Source organism: Pelodiscus sinensis, chromosome 7, assembly GCF_052426305.1.
Source record: "Pelodiscus sinensis isolate ZL-2025 chromosome 7, ASM5242630v1, whole genome shotgun sequence".
In the NCBI taxonomy this organism is placed as follows: Eukaryota; Metazoa; Chordata; order Testudines; family Trionychidae; genus Pelodiscus; species Pelodiscus sinensis.
In genome coordinates this window covers 19,016,577-19,035,698 of record NC_143058.1, presented here as the reverse complement: position 1 = coordinate 19,035,698, position 19,122 = coordinate 19,016,577, and the positions used below count along the sequence as shown (strand labels likewise).

The 19,122-nt window shown below is 45.4% G+C and overlaps 1 protein-coding gene across 4 annotated transcripts in view; it reads right to left on the bottom strand.

Moving 5' to 3' along the window:
- The window catches only part of RAB3GAP1 (RAB3 GTPase activating protein catalytic subunit 1), a 70,025-nt gene extending 51,689 nt beyond the window's left edge, over positions 1–18,336 (bottom strand). The window contains exons 1-7 of one of the 4 annotated variants that reach the window (XR_012905137.2): positions 18,111–18,336; positions 17,968–18,023; positions 11,420–11,495; positions 6,148–6,280; positions 4,743–4,821; positions 2,311–2,430; positions 844–1,009 (exon numbers count right to left, since the gene is read on the bottom strand). Coding sequence is in view for 3 of the 4 variants with exons in the window: in XM_075933288.2 (XP_075789403.2) it covers positions 844–1,009; positions 2,311–2,430; positions 4,743–4,821; positions 6,148–6,280; positions 11,420–11,495; positions 17,968–18,023; positions 18,111–18,152 (672 nt within the window). In the remaining variant the exon portion in view is untranslated. The remainder of the gene's footprint in view (positions 1–843; positions 1,010–2,310; positions 2,431–4,742; positions 4,822–6,147; positions 6,281–11,419; positions 11,496–17,967; positions 18,024–18,110) is intronic. The other 3 variants (XM_075933288.2, XM_075933287.2, XM_075933289.2) reach the window with 3 other exon arrangements.
- Between the last annotated feature and the right edge of the window lie 786 nt (positions 18,337–19,122).

Sequence of the window (19,122 nt, the reverse complement as noted above, 5' to 3'; positions counted from 1 at the left end):
GGAAAACTTCTAACAAACTCACTTTCACTATCTGACTATGAGAAAGAGATACTAAAAAAAACCCCATCAAGATGTGTCTACCTTACTACAGTAGTCATGTGACTTTATTGCCACAATGTTCTTCATCTCTTCTTCCCCTGACATGCCCCTCACTAATAGAGTGTTAAATTCTTAAAGGTAGGGACCACAGATTTGAGAGGAGCGTAGTAAATTCTGGGCACTCCAAGAAAAAAATACTATCAAATTTATCCAAGCTGAGTCCAACAGTTCTTTTTTTAAAATGTTGTTGATGGTTTTCATTCTAAACAGTTACTTGAACGTTTTGCAGCAATAACTACAGCATCCTTACAATAACTATCCTATAATAAACAGTAAGGTCATATTCAGCAAGGTATTTAAGTACTTACCTAAAAACTTCAAACATATAAACAGTCAAACTGGAGGTAACAAGACTAGTCACATGCTGAAAGTTAGGCATATGCTCAAGTACCTTGCTGAACTGAAGCTCAAGTGACTTTCTTCCAAAAACTGACAGTTTGCATTAAGAAGAAAGCTTGGAACGTTTGATAAGATTCAGAACTAGCTGAATTAATGAAAAAACATTCCAACTAGTACTCACATTGCCATTTAGTATGACTGCTCTATGTTTAAAAGGTCAGTAGAGCCTTTAATTAAACAAAAAGGAAAAACAGGCAGGCCATGTTGATTAAAGCATAGGCCCCCTTTTTCTTCCCCTTTAATTTTTACATTGCCTAAATCTTTTTTAAAATTGTTGATTTGAAAAGAAATAGCCTACATTTCATTGGTTAAAGGGCATGATTTCTAGTATACACACATACTTACTGTCTTGGATTTAAAGATGTCCAGTAGACCTGATAAATGAGTATACTGAGTTGGTACTTTATGAAGATGAACCATTTCAAAGTCAGTTCTAACTCCAGGGCCCTGACATTCTCCAATATACATTCTTCTCCATTTATGATGTATTTGCACAAACAGTGGTACCTGACTGCAAAATATTGAAACAGTGGATTACAAAATGTTCATTGTTTTAACATTTTTATAACTATGTAACAGTATTTATGCCATCAGATTTTTAATAATTTTATAAACTAAACGTTATACAAAATGTATATTAAATACTGAAAAAAATCAGTTTAATTAATGATGTGGATAATGAAGTATACTTGTAAAACCTACAGATGACACAAAGCAGGGATTGATTATAAGTAATAATCTGGAGAACAGGATTAGAATACAAAATGACCTTCACACATTGGAGAACTGGTCTCACAAACATAAAATTAAACAAACTACTACACTTAGGAAGGAAAAACCAAATGCACAAACACAAAAAGGGAAATAACTGGCTACACTGTAGTACTACTGGGGGTTATAGTGAATCCGACTGAATACCAGCAAACAATATGGGGTGAAACAAGGAGTCCTGTAGCACCTGTGGATAAACTGGAAATAATTCAGAGGAGTATCAGAAAACTAAGATGTTTTAAAAAAAAAAAAGAATCTGACCTCTGAGGAAAGGTTTCAGAAAGTTTGGTACATTTAGTTTTTCGATAAGAAAACAGGAGAATCTGACAATAGTCGTCAAATACATGAAGGGCTGTTATAAAGACAAAAGTGATCAATTGTTGTCTGTATGAACTAATCAAAGGATAAGGGCTTAATCTACAGCAAGGGAGTTTTAGATTCGATATTATAGTCCTGGGGAATTCTGCAACTGGAGTATAGTAAATCTGCAGAATTCCCCCAGGACTTGATATTAGGAAAAAACTAACCTTAAGTTTAAGAAAGCTTAGTACTGGAATAGATTACCAGGGAGGTTTTGGAATTCTTATCACTGGAAGATTTTAAGAACAGATTGGATAAAGCACTCAAGAATGATGAAGAATGCCTGGTCCTTCCTCAGCACATACAGGTGGACTAGATGACCTTTCAAGGTCCTTTCCAGTCCGACATTATGAGTCTATGATAAATGATAATCGTCTCTTGTAGACCAACGTCTTATGGTTTTGATATTTCAGAACAAGAAGTTTTTCCCACTCTGAAAAAGCCTATTAAACAGATATCATTTTAATGCACTGAACCATAAATATGACAATTACCTTTGAAAGAATCCTGTGCTATTAAGGTTAGTTTAAGTTTCTATTGACACACAATTTTTTGTTTCTTTATGTGGCAGGTAACAGATTAAGTCTACAGTGTTACTATTGATTTAATATTTTTCCTTCCTATGAAGCATCTTCCATGTTATAATAAAAGTAATATCTGGATATGTAGCACTTTGTTTACCAGCCAGTGTTCCCCAACACAATCGAAACTGAACTCAGAAGAAGGTTACATTTGGATTCACTAAGAACGGCATCATGATTGGCTGCTGGAGCAATAACCACAAATTCTCGTAAGCCATACCTAAAAAAAAATAACAATTGTAGTAAGTTACATATTACAAATAACTGCATTCTCAAATCAAACTTAGGTAGGCTAGATTAGAGTACAGCGGTCACCATTTTATTTAACTGGTGCATATTGTGGTAGTAATATAATGGCAATTAATTAGCACTGTCTCCAATATTTAAAAGGCCTGAAAAAAGCCAAATTATTAAAGTATATTTTGGATTTTCAATCCACTTTTCAAACATTTTAAAAAGTTGCACACTAAAAGTTATTTTTAAATAAATCACTTTTACAACTAGTGTGCTAGAGCATAATATATGTTACTTACATTCTACATCAGTGGTTCTCAACCTGCAGCCCAATCACCACAGAGCCGTGGCCCATGTGACATCCTCAGGGCCACACAAGTAGTGCTGGATGCAACCCACAATTGTAAATAGATTGAGAACCACTTTTCTAAATAAAAGGTATAATTTAAAACAGATAAGAACAGTCCTCTGCAACATATGCAGTGATGTACTCAATCTGTTTTTGCTGTCAGCATTTAAAACAAAGACAGCATGTATTATTCACGCTGGCAAGTATTATAGTAAACTTCCAATAATCCGGCACCTTTAGGACCCACGGGGTGCCAGATTATCAGATATGCTGGACTATCGGAAGGGGGGGCTATGAGGGGCCTGGGGTGCGGTGGGGTGGGGGGGATGCCATCCCAGACCCCTCATAGCCCCCCCTTCCGATAGTCCGGCTCTGCCCCAGGCGTCCCTGATTCAGCCGCTGCTGAAACTGACCAGCAGCAGCTGAATCGGGGACGCCTGGGGCAGAGCAGCTGGAGTGCTGCCGGGTTGGTCCGGTAGCACCGGCCCTTGGCGCGGCGAGACCAACCTGGCTGCTCTTGGGGACACCTGCGGAAGAGCAGCTGGGGTGCTGCTGGGTTGGTCCCACAGCGCCGCTCCTTGGCGCTACTGGACCAACCCGGCAGCACCCCAGCTGCTCTGCCCCAGGTCAGCCACTGCTGATACTAATCTGCGGCTGACTCCAGGAAGCCCAAGGCAGAGCAGCTGGGGGGCTGCTGGGTTGGTCCCACAGTGCCGAGGTGCGGCGCTACTGGACCAACCTGGCAGCACCCCAGCTGCTCTGTCCCAGGTGTACCCAAGTCAGCTGCTGCTGAAACTGACCAGCGGCTGATTCCAGGAAGCCGAGGAGCTCTGCCTCGGGCTTCCTGGAGTAAGCCGCTGGTCAGTTTCAGCAGCGGCTGAATCGGGGACAGTTGGGGTGCTGCCGGGTTGGTCCCGTAGCCCCGAGGGGCAGCGCTACGGGACCTACCCGGCAGCGCCCCAGCTGCTCTGCCCCCAGCTTCCCCGATTCAGCCGCTGGTCAGTTTTAGCAGCGGCTGAATCTGGAGCTGCTCTGCCCTCAGCTTCCCTATGGTCCGGCTGCCCGGAGCACTTCCGGGTTCCTGATGGTGCTGGACCATCAGGAGTGCCGGACCATCAGATGCCAGACCATCGGAGTTTTACTGTACTATGCTTTTCATTTATTCCTAGTGTGAAAAACAAGGAATAAGGGATCTTTCGGAAAAGGCTTTATTTTCCGAAAGATCCCCATCTAGACTGGTGCTTTTTTCCAGCAAAGCCCCGAGCCGGAAAAAAGTGGTAGCCATTGTTATGCAAATGAAGCGGGGGGGGATTTTAATCCCTGCTTCATTTGCAATTGCGATGTGTCTAATTTGCATCCCTTTTACGGAAAAGGGATGCAGTCTAGACACAGCCTTAAAGTAATACAGAATTAAATAAAGGCATTATTTTTCTACCCAAGTCTAGGGCCAAAATATAATTCTGAGTTTATAACATCATTCTCTAGCCATAAAGATTTGTGATAGCACTAATTCTGCTTCACAGCAGAAAAGAACATAGTGAAAGGAACATAGTGGCTATTTAGCTGTAGTACAAACACGACTATGAATGACAAAAATACATCTTAAATTTTTATTCAATACAAGTGTTGCTCTGTTATGAAAAACTAAATCTGAAAGACTTCAGTCTGAAATGTATGTAACCATCTCTTGAATTTCAGTACACATTCCACTAAAAGTATCATTTGAATATTTTAAACACTGAAAGCTTTTCAGTTTAGTTTTAATTTAAATCTTTAGCAAATTTAAAGTTAGCTAAAAATTCCAAATACTGAGTGATGCTTATTTTTTAAGACTCAAAATTTGATACAATCAAAGCTAAAACACTCAATTTGATCAAATCATCAAATTATGATATGTTAAATTCTTACAAGTAATATAGAAGAAAATAGAATAAAGAATGTACACATACCATCTCACCAGACAATGGGCTCTAGGAGGAAAATCATTGTTCATACACAGCAAATCTTGCATAGATAACGGAAGGGCATCTGTGAAACAAATTTGATAAAGGTCAGTATTTACTTCATCAAGCACAAATCTATTATGAAAGTTAAAGACAGAATGGCCACAAACACAGGCTGCTCTGGCAGCAGCCCTTGTCCATGATGGCCAGGGGCTGCTCAGTGGGATTCAGAGCAGCCTCTGCCCACAGCGAGGCTGGGCCCACCGCGGGCAGAGGATGCTTCATGGCAGCCTCCCCTGCCTTCCCCATTATTAGAGGCAGCAGTGTGGGGGAGGCACCATGGAGACAATATTGGGGGAACTGGCTTTTAAGCCAGATCCCCCCAGCACCAGCTCCTGCTTCCCCTCTCCCCTTCCTGCCTCTGATACAGAAGCAGCAATGGGGAGGGGGCAAATGTGAGAAGAGTCAATCACTTGCTTACATTTTACAAACCAATTGCTACTACCACATCCAAGCTATATACCTTCAGACAAAAACAGAGATTTTGCACGGTTTATTGGCTTGTGTGTGTCTAGGGTCAGAGGAATGTTAATTTTTAAGGTTTGTTCAATTTGTTCTTTTAAAAACTCAAGTTGAAATGTGTCATTTTTGCAAAATTCCCAAAACACTTCAACGTGACTACATCAACACTATTTACTGCTTGGGATGTCTAGACCTGCCCTCTACAGATCGGGGCAAACCAATTCAAAATGGCATCAGGCCCTGCCGGAATAGCATATGCAAAACTTCCAGCCATATCTCATAAGAACGGCCATACTGGGTCAGACCAATGGTCCATCTAGCCCAGTATTCTGTCTGCCAACAGCAGCTAATACCAGATGCCCCAGAGAGAGGGAACACAAAAGGTAATCCTCACATGATCACTCCCGTCATCCATTTCCAGACAAACAGAGGCTAGGGACACTATTCCTACATATCCTGGTTAGCAGCCATTGATGGACCTAACCTCCATGAATCTATCTAGCTTAGTTTTTTTTGAACCATACTTAAGTCTTAGCCTTCACCTCATCCTCTTGCAAGGAGTTCCATAGGTTGACTGTGCGCTGAATGAAGAAAAACTTTATTTTGTTTTAAACCTGCTGCCTATTAATTTCATTTGGTGACCCCTAGTTCTTATATTATGGGAATAAAGTAAATAACTTTTCCTTATTCACTTTTTCCACACCAGTCATGATTTTATAGACCTTTAGCATATCCCCCTTTAGTCTCCTCTTTTCTAAGATGAAAAGTCCAAGTCTTTTTAATCTCTCTTTATATGGGACCCATTCCACACCCCTAATCATTTTTGTTGCCCTTTTCTGAATCTTTGCCAATGCCAATATATCTTTGATATCAAAGAACTATCATTTACCTTCTACCAACTCCTCTTTCCCATCTTTGTCACTGGCTTCTTGCACAAGATAATGATGAGTAATGGAGAATCTGAAGTCAGCAAATGAAATTTCATCTGATTTTTCCTCCCATAATCCAGTGGTATATACACCCTGCAGATTTAAAAAGGGTAAGGAATTATTCTCTAACAACAATAACATATATTTCAAGTATTACCTACAGAATTAATCTTTCTGGTATGGATAATACGTATTTTACATCGATTTTATAGATTTAAAAATTAATCTATAAAATTAATTAATTTTATAGATTAATTTTTTAAAAGGTGTCCCAAAACACTCTACAGAGTTAAGTACTAAAACAAATGTCATTATGTTCAAGCCTATTCATTCCGAAGGTCTAGTTATTCTAAATAAACTACCTATAGAATTATCTGACATTTCAAAGGTGTTTGTACCTTTCTCCCACAAAAATCACAGAGTTCAGAGTGTTCACTGGTGTTGTGCTGACAGACAAAATGACTCCATTTGAAAATTACAACTACTGTGTGCTGCTTAGTTTCACTATTTGGTGTGAAATAATTTTGCGTTTCTGATATTCATCTTGAATCTTATCTCATTTCTAAGTTAATTACACAATTCTATCCTTCAGATAATAGTAAATAGTTTTGTGTATGAAATACAAACATCAATCAAGTTTCAGATGAAGAAATAGCAGCAAGACCACAGTTTAATATGTAGAGAGATGTAAAATCCCAATTAATCAATTAACCTAACATTTAAGTGGTTAACTAAGCAGCATCCCAAGCAGGGGACTGCTCTAGCCCAGCTGGAGGGACCAGCCCTGCCAGCCCTGCACAAAGTGCCCAGTGGGACTGGGGCTGCCCTCCGTGCACAGCAGGCTACGGGCAGAGGGTTGCTCCCAGGGAACCAGTGAACTGTTACCTATTCACATCCCAAATCTGCATAACACTAACTGTAAATATCCATGTAACACTGCATGTATAAGATGAACAGTTCTGACTTTCTGTACAGTTATGTTTAAACAATTATTTAGAGGATTCCTTAATTTGCACCATCCTCTTACTTGTTACAGGGCTCCCATCACTCAATTATTGGTCTAGACCAGTGGTCTCCAACCTTTTTAACAAGATTACTTTTTCAATTTAAGTGCAATTTAAGATCTACTTCAAACCCAAATAACATTGCCCCACTTTCTTCCCACCCCTTCTCTGAGGCCCTAACCCTGCTCCATCTTTTCTCCAAAACCTCACCCTGCTCATTCCAGACCCCTTCCTCCCCTATACCCACACACTTTCAACAGATTGGGGTAGGTGTGCAGGTTCTGGTCTTAGGCCAAGGGGTTTGGAGTGTAGGAGGGACCCCAAGGCTTAGCCCAGGGTGCAGGACTGGGGTCCAGGAGGGGTTTCAGGATGCAAGCCCTGGGAAGGAGTTTGGGTGCAGTGGGACTTACGTCTGGGATAAGAGGTTGGGTGTAGAAGATTCAGGGCTGGGACAGGGGTTCAGGAAGCAGGCTCTGGCTGGGCACTGTTTAACTGACAGCTTCCAGGCGGTAGAGCAGTAGAGTTAAGGCAGGTTCACTCCTGAAAGCAGCTGGTATATACAGCAATGGCTCCACAGCACCATATGCTGCCCCTCATATACAGGCACTGAGCCCACAACTTCTACTAGCCCCCATTCCCTGTTATTGATCAATGGGAGCTGCAGGAGTGGTCTGCAGGCAAGGACAGCATGTGGAAACCCCCTGCTCTGCCTCTCTCAGGGGCTGCAGGGACATGTCAGCCATTTCCAGGAGCAGCAATTACCACAGGGATAGGGACTCCAGCCACAACAGGTTAGGCATTTTAGAACTCACTACTCAAAGAATTACATTTAAGCATAAGAGAGAAATGAAAATTATGAAATGCACAGACCAAGCAAAAACCAAAAATAATCACACTCTGCAAGCAGTAAAAGTAGTAACAACAACTCCTCACCTATGTGTTGGGTTGGGAGATAAGTGTGAAGTATAGTGTGCATTTGTGAGAATGACAGACACAAACTCAGGGTATGTCTACACTAGCCACTCTAGTTCGAACTAGGGTGGCTAATGTAGTCATTCGAACTTGCAAATGAAGCCCGGGATTAAAATAGCCCGGGCTTTATTTGCATGTTCCCTGGCGCCGCCATTTTTAAATGCCCAGTAGTTCAAACCCCCTGCCCGCGGCTACACGCGGCACGGACTAGGTAGTTTGAATTAAAGCTCCTAATTTGAACTACCGTTACTCCTTCTGCAATGAGGAGTAACAGTAGTTCGAATTAGGAGCTTTAATTCAAACTACCTAGTCCGTGCGGCGTGTAGCCGCGGGCACGGGGATTGAACTACCAGGCATTTAAAAATGGCGGCGCCCGGGAACATGCAAATAAAGCCCGGGATATTTTAATCCCGGGCTTCATTTGCAAGTTCGAATGACTACATTAGCCACCCTAGTTCGAACTAGAGTGGCTAGCGTATACCCTCAGTGTATGAGACTGACAGAGATTTGCATTGCCAAGCTCCCTCCATCCCCTTCTCTTTGTGTAGAGACAGGGTATAGAAGGGGGGGAGGAGGAGCACCCCAACATCAGTACCCTCCCTTCTCCTTCCCACACCCTGCACAACAAGCAGGAGGCTCCCAGGGGGGCAGCTCCAAGGCAGAGGGCAGGAGCAGCGTGACAGTGGATGGAGGGGCAACTGAAATGCCAGCCCTTGATGGCTTCCTGGCCAAACCAGTCAGGATCACCTGTCAGAGGCTCTAACATCTACTGGTAGATTAGGGATGTAAGCAACTAGTTGACTATCCAATAAGCACATGCTCATTGGATAGTTGACTCAATTAGTTGCTTCCCCCCACCCTTGCTGCCTCTATCAGAGAGGCAGGAAGGGGAGGGGGGAGCAGGAGCCGGCTCCCCCCAGCACTGTCTACGTAAGGGGGAGGCAAGGTGCAGCGGGGAACTGGTGGTGCTTCTGCCTTTGAAATATGTCAAGAGTAGTCTCCTCTGGCCCCATGCTCCCAGCAGCACTTCCACCTTCGAAACGTAGCAAGAGCCAGCAAGGCTCTTGCTACATTTCAAAGGCAGAGGTGCCCTTATCAGCTAATCGAATAGTTGATGCAATGCAGTAACGCAGAAAAAGTGAGAGGATGGCCAGCGGTCTAGACGTCTCAACAGACAAGCTCTTAACTTAAGGCACGGGAATATATTAACAGTTAAGACTGAAAGTATTTACATTTGATCAGGGGTCAGCAACCTTTCCAAAGCGGCATGCCAACATTTAAGCCTCCTGCCCTGGGCTGTGCCACTCTGCCGGGGAAGGGAAGGGCTCTCTCCACCACGCACCCCCTGGACCTACGGGGTCAATGCAAACCTTTCTGTGGACTACCAGTTGCTAATGGAAAAACTCACAGTTAATTACATAATTACACCTGAGCCATTTTGCTAGTGCTGCAGCTGGGGAGAACAGTTTAATTTAAACTATTAAAGAGGTGGAGCGTTTTAACTTTATCATATTAGTTTATCAAACTTCATTTTAAGTAAAGTAAAATATTATGTCCAACACAAAATGTTTCAATGTTTTCTTTATTTATGGCAGGGTAGGGAACCTCTTTTGGGTCAGGTGTCACTGACCCACAGAAAAATCAGTTGGGGATCACGCAAGTGAGAAGCAAAAAATTCTCTCTCAAACCCCCAACCCTCATTGATGTGGCCCCCAACTGAGACACCTCACTCTTCCGGCACTCCAGCCCCCACAGGGTGAGGGGAAGGGACAGGGAGAACTGCAGTTTAGGGCTTCCCAAAGGCCAGATTTTCTTTTCTGAGGTTCCAGAGTTAGTAGATTTTGTGGACCCCCCTTAGCCTTTGAGGTAGGAACAAAAATGAGGAGATCAATGTGTGTGACATGGCTGCTAGCAAGTGGGATAGGGATGCAGGACCTGGGCAGGAGGTGAGGTGCTGGACAAGGTGAGGAGGGTAGGGCCTGGAAGGGAGTTTGTTGGCAGGAGAGAGTGCGGGGTCGGGGGACAAGAGAGGATTTAGGGGCAGGAGGGGGCTGGGGAAAAGGTGAAAGAATGAGAGCCAAATACCTAGTTGGGGAGAAAGGCAAAGAAGTGGGGAGTAAAAGAAAGTGCAGTTTCTGTGAAGTAAACTTGTGTCCTCCCTCACATCTTCCCTCTGCTCCAGCCTTGCTCCCCTCAGCCCCACAATCCCTCACTAGTGTGATCTCCTGAATCGTCCCATGCCCCTCAGTGCAACCCCTGCATCCTCCTTCACCCCAACTCCTGCCCCGACATCCCTGTGCCCCCAGCACACTCACCGGCAGGACAGCAGCACTAGGACTCACAAACCCTCCAGGAGCAGCGGAACACGGCCCAGGCCCCGGCACCCCACGTGGGCCAGCCGTCCAGACCCGCCCCATCCCAAAGAAGGAAGCAGAGCCAGGGATGCACATGTGCGTGTACACATATGCCTCCCCTGCCCCACCCTCGCCCCCACAACAGGAAGCCAAAACTGGTGCCTACAGCTGCATGGGCTGGGAAGCCTCCACAGCTCCTTCCTTGCAAAAAGCAAGTTCAGCCATCATATTAAAATTCTAAATAAAAAAATTAAAAAGAACATCATACCACAACACTGTTTGTATGCATGAGTGTGTGGTATGGGGTTTTGTTTGTTTTACTCTTCTCACTTTTGTGCGGCCCCCGGCTGATATATATGCAGGTTAGCAGTTCCGACCCAAAAAAAGATTCCCCATCCATGGAGGAGATACTCCCTAAATAGTTTTTAGATTTTGAGGGAGGAGAGAGCCTCAGCCACAACTGTATCCTCTGTAATAAAATACTTACAAATATTCACTAGCTCTGAGGATTCCTGTGAGATCTTTATCCATACAACATAAAAGTTCAGTGTGATGAAGTGGAAGAAAAATAGAGACCCTTGAGAACTTAAATGGGAACCTGGACAGTACCTTTCCCACTCTGAATCCAGGACAAGAACACTGAAGCACATATAAAGGTCTACTCATTACCAATGTAACATTTCCTTGGGAGAAAATTTCTCACAATCATCACTAGACACATAATTTTGTCCACAGATTCATTTCTGCAAGTAAAACTTCCCACTGAAAACTGTTCTCACTAGAAATAACTTTATATTAGTCTGCCAAACTCAAGAAAGTTTGAAGTGTAAATACGAATGCACATTATGTTATACCTTCCATTTCCAATTCTAAAACAGAATTTCAGAAGCAATTAAACTGACCTTTTCTAGAGGCTTCCCTGAAGAAATCCCAATAAGTTTCCAGTCATTCAAAACTTCTTCAACTTTTGAAATAAATCTAGAGGGAAGAAAAATTGTTAGCGTTTTCTCAACAGTAGCTACATTAGAATTAATCTTCCAAACAATTCCTGAAAAACAGGTACTACATAATTCATTATAAACTAAAGTTGTTAAAATATGTTTAAATAACCGAGTAATCACTGAAAATGTCAGTGGTTCCATGGTTACACAAGGGGCGGCAGTCAACACCCCAGGAGTAGGTGTGTGCAGGCAGCTGTTTTTTAAGCTGGCTCCCCATATGTACCTGGAGGCTGTGTGTAACCTTCAAGGTTAACTGATGAACCCAGGCTCATCAGTTAACTGTGGACATGGTTACGTTTTCACATCCTTATTATAAAAAAAACGTAGCAAGATAAAAGGTTAATTTTAGGATTTTATGCTATTATTTTTTTCCTCAATTTCACATATACTGAGTGTCTGATTGTGAGCCTTTTATTTGCACTCATGACCTCTTGGTGTTACTCCCAAGAGTAGTTTCACTCACTAATTCTATTTCAGGGGAAATTACACTTCATTCAGAGTTTCATTTCACTGATCACTAGTGTAAATAATGAGTTCAAAATCTGATTTATAGAATGCAAGCACAAACATTCCATTAACCAGAGAGCAGAAGGTACCCAAATAGTATTGTAGAAACTAAGTAATTTTCAAAGTGAATGATTCTGAGTGTGTCTGACCAGCTCAGAAATTCTACACTTGGAAAATTAATTTTAAAACAACCTATTTACTATATAACACAGTGCTACTTAGGTCACCCAGTATCTGATCTGTTCAAGGACAGCATGGAATAAAGCAATGGTTCCCAAACTTTTCCACATAATGCCCCCTTTTTGATTTTTGAGAAACCCCCCCAAAAAATATAGCAGCAAAACTTGTTGAGCAGATGCCCGAGCGGACGGACAGACTGGGCTCTTTCTTGGGGGGGGTAACTGACAGAGGGGGCTGAGTCATCTCACGCCCCCCCCCCCCCCGGAATTTCTTCACACCCCACCCCGAGGCAGGTCCCTCAGTTTAGGAACCCATGGAACGATGACCAGAGACTGAGCAGGAAATCTCATAACTTTTGGAATATCTGAAACTAAAAAATGCATAGTATACCATAAAAAGATAAAGTTGCAATTTTAGTTTATACTTCTGTTAATGGTGATAAACCCTTCAAAATTTGTTCTTAGTTTAGAAAGTCACCTGAGCTTTCTGGATTAGCAAACAGAATTCATGCTTTGTATCTCACAGCAAGTTAATATTTTTCACCATGAGCAGTTCTGAACACTCTCTTCAGTTGATTTAAATTACACTCAAACACAGGAAATCCAAAGGACCAAGCCAACAATTGTAAGGCAATAAATCAACAATAGCTGCAAATAGTGTTTTTCTCAATTCCAACAGCTGAAAACGAATACTGAAACTGATTATTAAAAATAATGGAAACACAGATTCTAGTATGTATTTTTCTACCTGCAAGATTTCATTCTTTGAAACTTCAGTGAAACCACAGAAGATCTCAGAATATTATGAAACACACCCAATAGGTTGGCCAATAGGAATGTAGGTAGGAATTTCAAACTCGGACAAAGGAATTTTGGTTTCTTCCTCCTTTCTCCTGAGCAGTTTTTCTCCAGCTACTGAGAAAGTCAGACAGAATGTCTCCCTCCAAGAATAGACTCTTCACTCTTCTGTAAGTAGGGTAAAGTTTTGATAAATCCATTAAGTTTTATGGTTTGGAAAATGGGAGCTGATGTCTGTGCACTTTTTAAAAATGTATTTTTGCTCTCTTTTGTAACTAAGTCCTAGGCCCATAGTGGGGTTCTCCCACCATGAGTATTACTTTGTGACTCTTCCATCTAGTCGTGATGCTTACAACAGGAATATTGTGGGGATAATAAAAGTTCTTTCTCTTTTCTTTTATTAACCTGGTATTGGTTAATTTGTGTGTCCTGGTTTTACTTTAGGGGGTGAGATTTCCCAAGTAATCTCTCCCTGGTTTCTTTATTATTACTTGGGTGGTGGCAGTGAAGTTTCTATCCCCAAAATCTAGGTTGTTAAGATTCTGGGGGAAGTTTTTACCAAAGCCTGAAAACATAAGGTTTTGGGGTACTTTTGCTGGCCCCCACTTCTGCATTTATCATGCCAGAGTGGGGAAGGAGCTATGACAAAGGCAAAGGCTCAAAAAGATCTCAAAATAGCTATAGACATAAAAGGTAACAAGACAACATTCTATAAATATATTAGAAGCAAGAGGAAGACCAAGGACAAAGTTACTCCAGTGAGGAGGGAGAAACAACAACAGGAAACTTGGAAATGGCAGAGGTCCTTAATTACTTCTTTATTTCAGTCTTCACCAAGAAGTCTGATGATGAAGGGATGCCTAACAATAGTAGGAAGGAGGTAGGTTTAGAAGATGAAATAAAAAAAGAACAAGTTAAAAGTTACTTAGAAAAGCTAGATGTCTGCAAGTCACCAGGGTCTGAGGAAATGCATCCTAGAATACTCAAGGACGGGCCTGCACAACATGCGGCCCGCAGGGGCTCACTGTGTGGCCCATGACAACTACAGGCGGCGCAGCCCCATCCGATCCGCTGGCCGGGCGGAGGAGCGGAGCGTCGCTGAGAAGGGGGAAGTGCGGTGATTCTCGCCACCAGGCTGCATGCGTGCAGCTCCGGCGCAAAGAGGTGGGGCGCAAGCCAGAGGGTGAGACACCAGCAGACGCCAGGATGCTGGTGTGACATCACGGCCAGCGACCTCCAAATTCAAAAAGGCAGAAGACAGGTAGGGGAGGGGAAGGGGCTTGTGCTGAGGGGAGGGAGGCAGGTTAGGAGAAAGAGGAAGACACCAAGGGGCAGGGTGAAGGAGACAAATGCCAGGGGGCCAAGTGGAGACACGCAGTGTTTGGGTTTTTTTTTTGGCTCAACAAAAATTTTTAGGCGTGCTTGGTATTTTTTGGGAGAGCATCCCTACTTGCGGCCCGCAGCTATTTTCTTTGGAGTAATATGGCCCTCGTCGCTTTCCGAGTTGTGCAGGCATGCTCAAGGAGCTGATAGCTAAAGGAGGATACCTCCTCTATCATCTTTGAAAAATCATGGAAGATGGGAGAGATTCCAGAAGACTGCAAAAGGGCAAATAAAGTGCCCATTTATAAAAAGGGAAATAAAAATAAACCAAGACCAATCAGTTTAACTTCTGTGCCAGGAAAGATAATGGTGCAAGTAATTAAGAAATTCATCTGCAAACATCTGGAAGAAAATAAAGTGATAGGTAACAGCCAGTATGGATTTGTAAAGAACAAAGCATGTCAAACCAATCTGATAGCTTTCTTTGATAGGATAACGAGTCTCGTGGATAAGAGAGAAGCAGCATATGTGGTATATCTAGACTTTAGTAAGGCATCTGATCAGGTCTCGCATGATCTTCTTATCAATAAACTAGGCATATACAACTTAGATGTGGCTACTATAAGGTGGGTGCCTAACTGGCTATTTAACTGTTCTCAGAGAATAGTTATTAACCATTCACAATCATGCAAGAAGGGCATAACAAGTGGGGTTCCACAAGGGTCTGTTTTGGGACAGGGTCTGTTCAATATCTTCATCAACAATTTAGATATTGGCATAGAGCAGTGGTCCCCAACCTTTAGAGGCTCCCGGGCGCCCGGGAGGTGGGGCCACTCACGCGCCGGGCGCCCGGGAGGTGGGGGCAGGGCTGCACGTCCGGGGGCACGCCAGGGGACTGGGATGCCCTGGCACCTGGCGCTGGCATGTGCCCTAGGGCCGGGGCTAGGGCCGCCCGAGCGCCCTGTGCCGTGGGCCCAGGGTGCTGCCCAAGCCACGCGCCTGAGGCCGGCACCGGCGCCGCTCGAGCACTGCGCACCCGAGCGCCCACATGTGCCCTGGGGCTGGGGCTGCCCAAGCGCCGCGCACCCAGTGCCGGTGCGTGTCGCGCGCCTGGGGCTGGCACCTCCCGTGCGCCAGGGCGGGGCCGGCCCAGGTTGTCAGTGGGTGCCCACGAATGCCCCGGCAGGCACCGCGTTGGGGACCACTGGAATAGAGAGTATGTTTATTAAGCCTGCAGATGATACTAATCTGGGAGGGGCTGCAACTGCTTTGGAGGATAGGGTCATAATTCAAAATGATCTGGACAAACTGGAGAAATGGTCTGGGATACATAGGATGAAGTTTAATATGGAAAAATGCAAAGTATTCCACTTCGAAAGGAACAATCCATTTCATGCATACAGAATGGGAAGCAACTGTCTAGGAAGGAGTACTGCAGAAAGGGATTTAGAGGTCATAGTGGACTACAAGTTAAACATGAGAGAACAGTGTGACACTGTCACAAAAAAACCAAACAATTCTGGGATGCATTAACAGGAGTGTTGCAAGCAAGACATGACAGGTCATTCTTCTGCTCTACTGTGTGCTAAGTAGACCTCAACTGGAGTTCTATATCCAGTTCTGGACCCCATGTATCAGGAAAGATGTGGAGAATTTGGAGACATCCAAAGAAGAGCAACAACATGACCTATGAGGGAAGACTGAAAGAACTGGGCTTGTTTAGTTTGGAAAGGAGAAGACTGAGAGGGGACATGATAGCAGTTTTCAAGTATCTAAAAGGGTGTCACAAGGAGGAGGGAGACAAATTGTTCTTCTTGGCCTCTGAGGATAGGACAAGCAGCAGTGGGTCTGAACTGCAGCAAGGAAGGTTTAGATTGGACATTAAGAAAATCTTCCTGTCAGAGTGGTTAAGCAATGGAATAAATTGCCTAGGAGGGTTGTGGAATCTCCATCTCTGGAGACATTTAAGAGCAGGTTAGATAAACATCTATCAGACCATGGTCTAGACTCACAGATGTGCCACATTTTTGTTACTTGTTTTTGTCTTTTTTTGTGAGAATTTTTTTTTTGAAGAAAATTTTCATAGGTGTTCTACATAAATTATTATTGTTCGGTATTCCGTGGTCTCAAAAAGTTTAAGAAACACTGGTCTACAGGGTGCTTGGTCCTGCTGTGAGGGCAGAGGACTGGACTCAATGACCTCGAGGTCCCTTCCAGTTCTAGTGTTCTATGATGGGTCCGATCCTACTTCTATTGACTTCACTGGAAATGAGATTATGCCACTGATATATTTTACTAGCATTTCAATATTCCAGCCAGAATTTTGTATGGTTGGGATAGCACCTTCTGACTTTCCAATCAACCTTAATTAGAAGGAATCAATTTTCTTCTATGCTTACTCAACCTGCATTCAAACTAGTACTTTAATCAACTACTGTATATCTGAGTTTGTGTCAGGTACAGAGATCCATTCTGTGCACTGTCTACATAGTATTTTAATTAAGTAAACAAGAACAAGATGATTACACTTCTGACAAACAAAACAACATAAATTCTTCCTGTCAAATATGTAGCCAGCCAAAACTGACAGCTCTTATTTAACCACACACGCACTGGATCTGCATTGCACTGGATACAGGGAATACCATGTTGCACATTGTTAGGCCACAGAAAATTGGGCCTAGGGCAGTTATGCTAAGACAGACGGAGAAGAGTCCAGCAAAGGGTTCTGGGTAGTCCCTGAACAAAATTTGACACATGAGTTGAGCAAGGGCATGAGATAAGCGAACAGCTGCATTTTTGTACTTGCTGAGCTGAACAGCTTGCTTAAGAAACGGATAAGAAAACGCCCCGTCTCCTCGTCGTCTGGTACTCGCCTTCTGTCTTAATAAGAAAGTTGCTAATGTATCAAGGCCACCTTGTATAGTTGGCAAGGTATGCACCCATGCTAGAAGTTTCTAAGGGGGGTGAGTTGCTTAAGTAAACAGTCTATGACACGATGGAACTGTTTATATAACCCTACTTGCTATAGGAATCGGGGGCTGGTTCTCGGAGAGACGGGCTGCTCTCTATTGTCGTGTGCACTCTCCAATAAAGAGCTTTGTGATTAGACCTTGCTGGTGTTGCCTGTCTCTTTGCCGTCAGACAACGAACTGAAGCCGTCTGGGTTTGAGTCCCCAACAACATGACACTGTGTTTGAAGCTATGAAATGTCAGAAAATACAATTCCTGACCTGTCTCTACCTTAGCTTCGCTGAAAGGCCCCCTCCTGCTAACATTGATTCTCCTGCAGTGGTGCCAGCGACAAGGCTCCAGGAAGTCACTGGCTATTTGATCACCGAGACTGAACCACCGCAGGTCTATGCAACAGTCCGGTAAAAGCGCTGCTGGCGGGCGAGCCCAGCACACCCGCCAGCAGATACACGCCAGGTTAAACGGGAGTGGGAAACTGGTCACCAAAACGGCTGTGGGGCCGGCCCCTGGGAGTCGGGGAGACGGAGCGAGAGGCCCTTCCCGGGGCTGCCGAGCCAGGCAGGAGCTTGCCTAGGAAGGAGGCGCGCGGTGCCGCCATCCCCTCAGGGATTTCGGGGGGGGGGGGCTGCCCCTAACCTTGCACAAGCGGGCGGGGGGGCAGGCTCGTACCTTTCCCACTCCGAGGCGGTGGTGAAGTCCGTGATCTCGAACACCTCGGACTCGGGCTGCAGGGAGAGAGCGGGGGAGCCGGTGAGCGGGGAGGGCCTCGGAGGAACCGTCGGGGCTACGGAGAGGGGGAGCAGGAGACTCACCTCGCTGTCCGCCGCCATCTTGTGCAGCCAGGCCCTGGGCATCAACGCGCTGGCTCACGGGAGCCTGACAGGCGGGAGGAGACAGGCGGGGCCGGGAAGGACGGAGGCTGCGGTACGAGCCGTTGGAAATGACCCTAGTTTTGGGCTCGTACAAAGGGCCGCCCCCTGCAATTTGGCCAGTGCCACACCGGCTCCCTTCCCCCGCCAAGACTGTCCCGTCTCCATACCCCTCCCCTCCCGAGTGACACCCCCCGACAACCTCCCCGAAAGACAGCCCCGCCCCTCCGCACCCCCACAGCCCCCCGAGAGACAGCCCCGCCCCTCCGCACCCCCACAGCCCCCCCGAGAGACAGCCCCGCCCCTCCGCACCCCCACAGCCCCCCCGAGAGACAGCCCCGCCCCTCCGCACCCCCTCAGCCTCCCCGAGAGACAGCCCCGCCCCTCCGCACCCCCACAACCCCCCCGAGAGACAGCCCCGCCCCTCCGCACCCCCACAGCCCCCCCGAGAGACAGCCCCGCCCCTCCGCACCCCCCGAGACAGCCCCGTCCCTGCGCATCCCCACAGCACACCCAGGGATACAGCCCTGCCCATCCCCTCCAAACCCCTCCTCAGAGACAGCCCTGCCCCTGCACCCATCCCCTCCAAACCCCTCCTCAGACAGCCCTGCCCCCTACACCCATCCCCTCCAAACCCCTCCTCAGACAGCCCTGCCTCCTACACCCATCCCCTCCAAACCCCTCCTCAGACAGCCCTGCCCCCTACACCCATCCCCTCCAAACCCCTCCTCAGACAGCCCTGCCTCCTACACCCATCCCCTCCAAACCCCTCCTCAGACAGCCCTGCCTCCTACACCCATCCCCTCCAAACCCCTCCTCAGACAGCCCTGCCTCCTACACCCATCCCCTCCAAACCCCTCCTCAGACAGCCCTGCCCCCTACACCCATCCCCTCCAAACCCCTCCTCAGACAGCCCTGCCCCCTACACCCATCCCCTCCAAACCCCTCCTCAGAC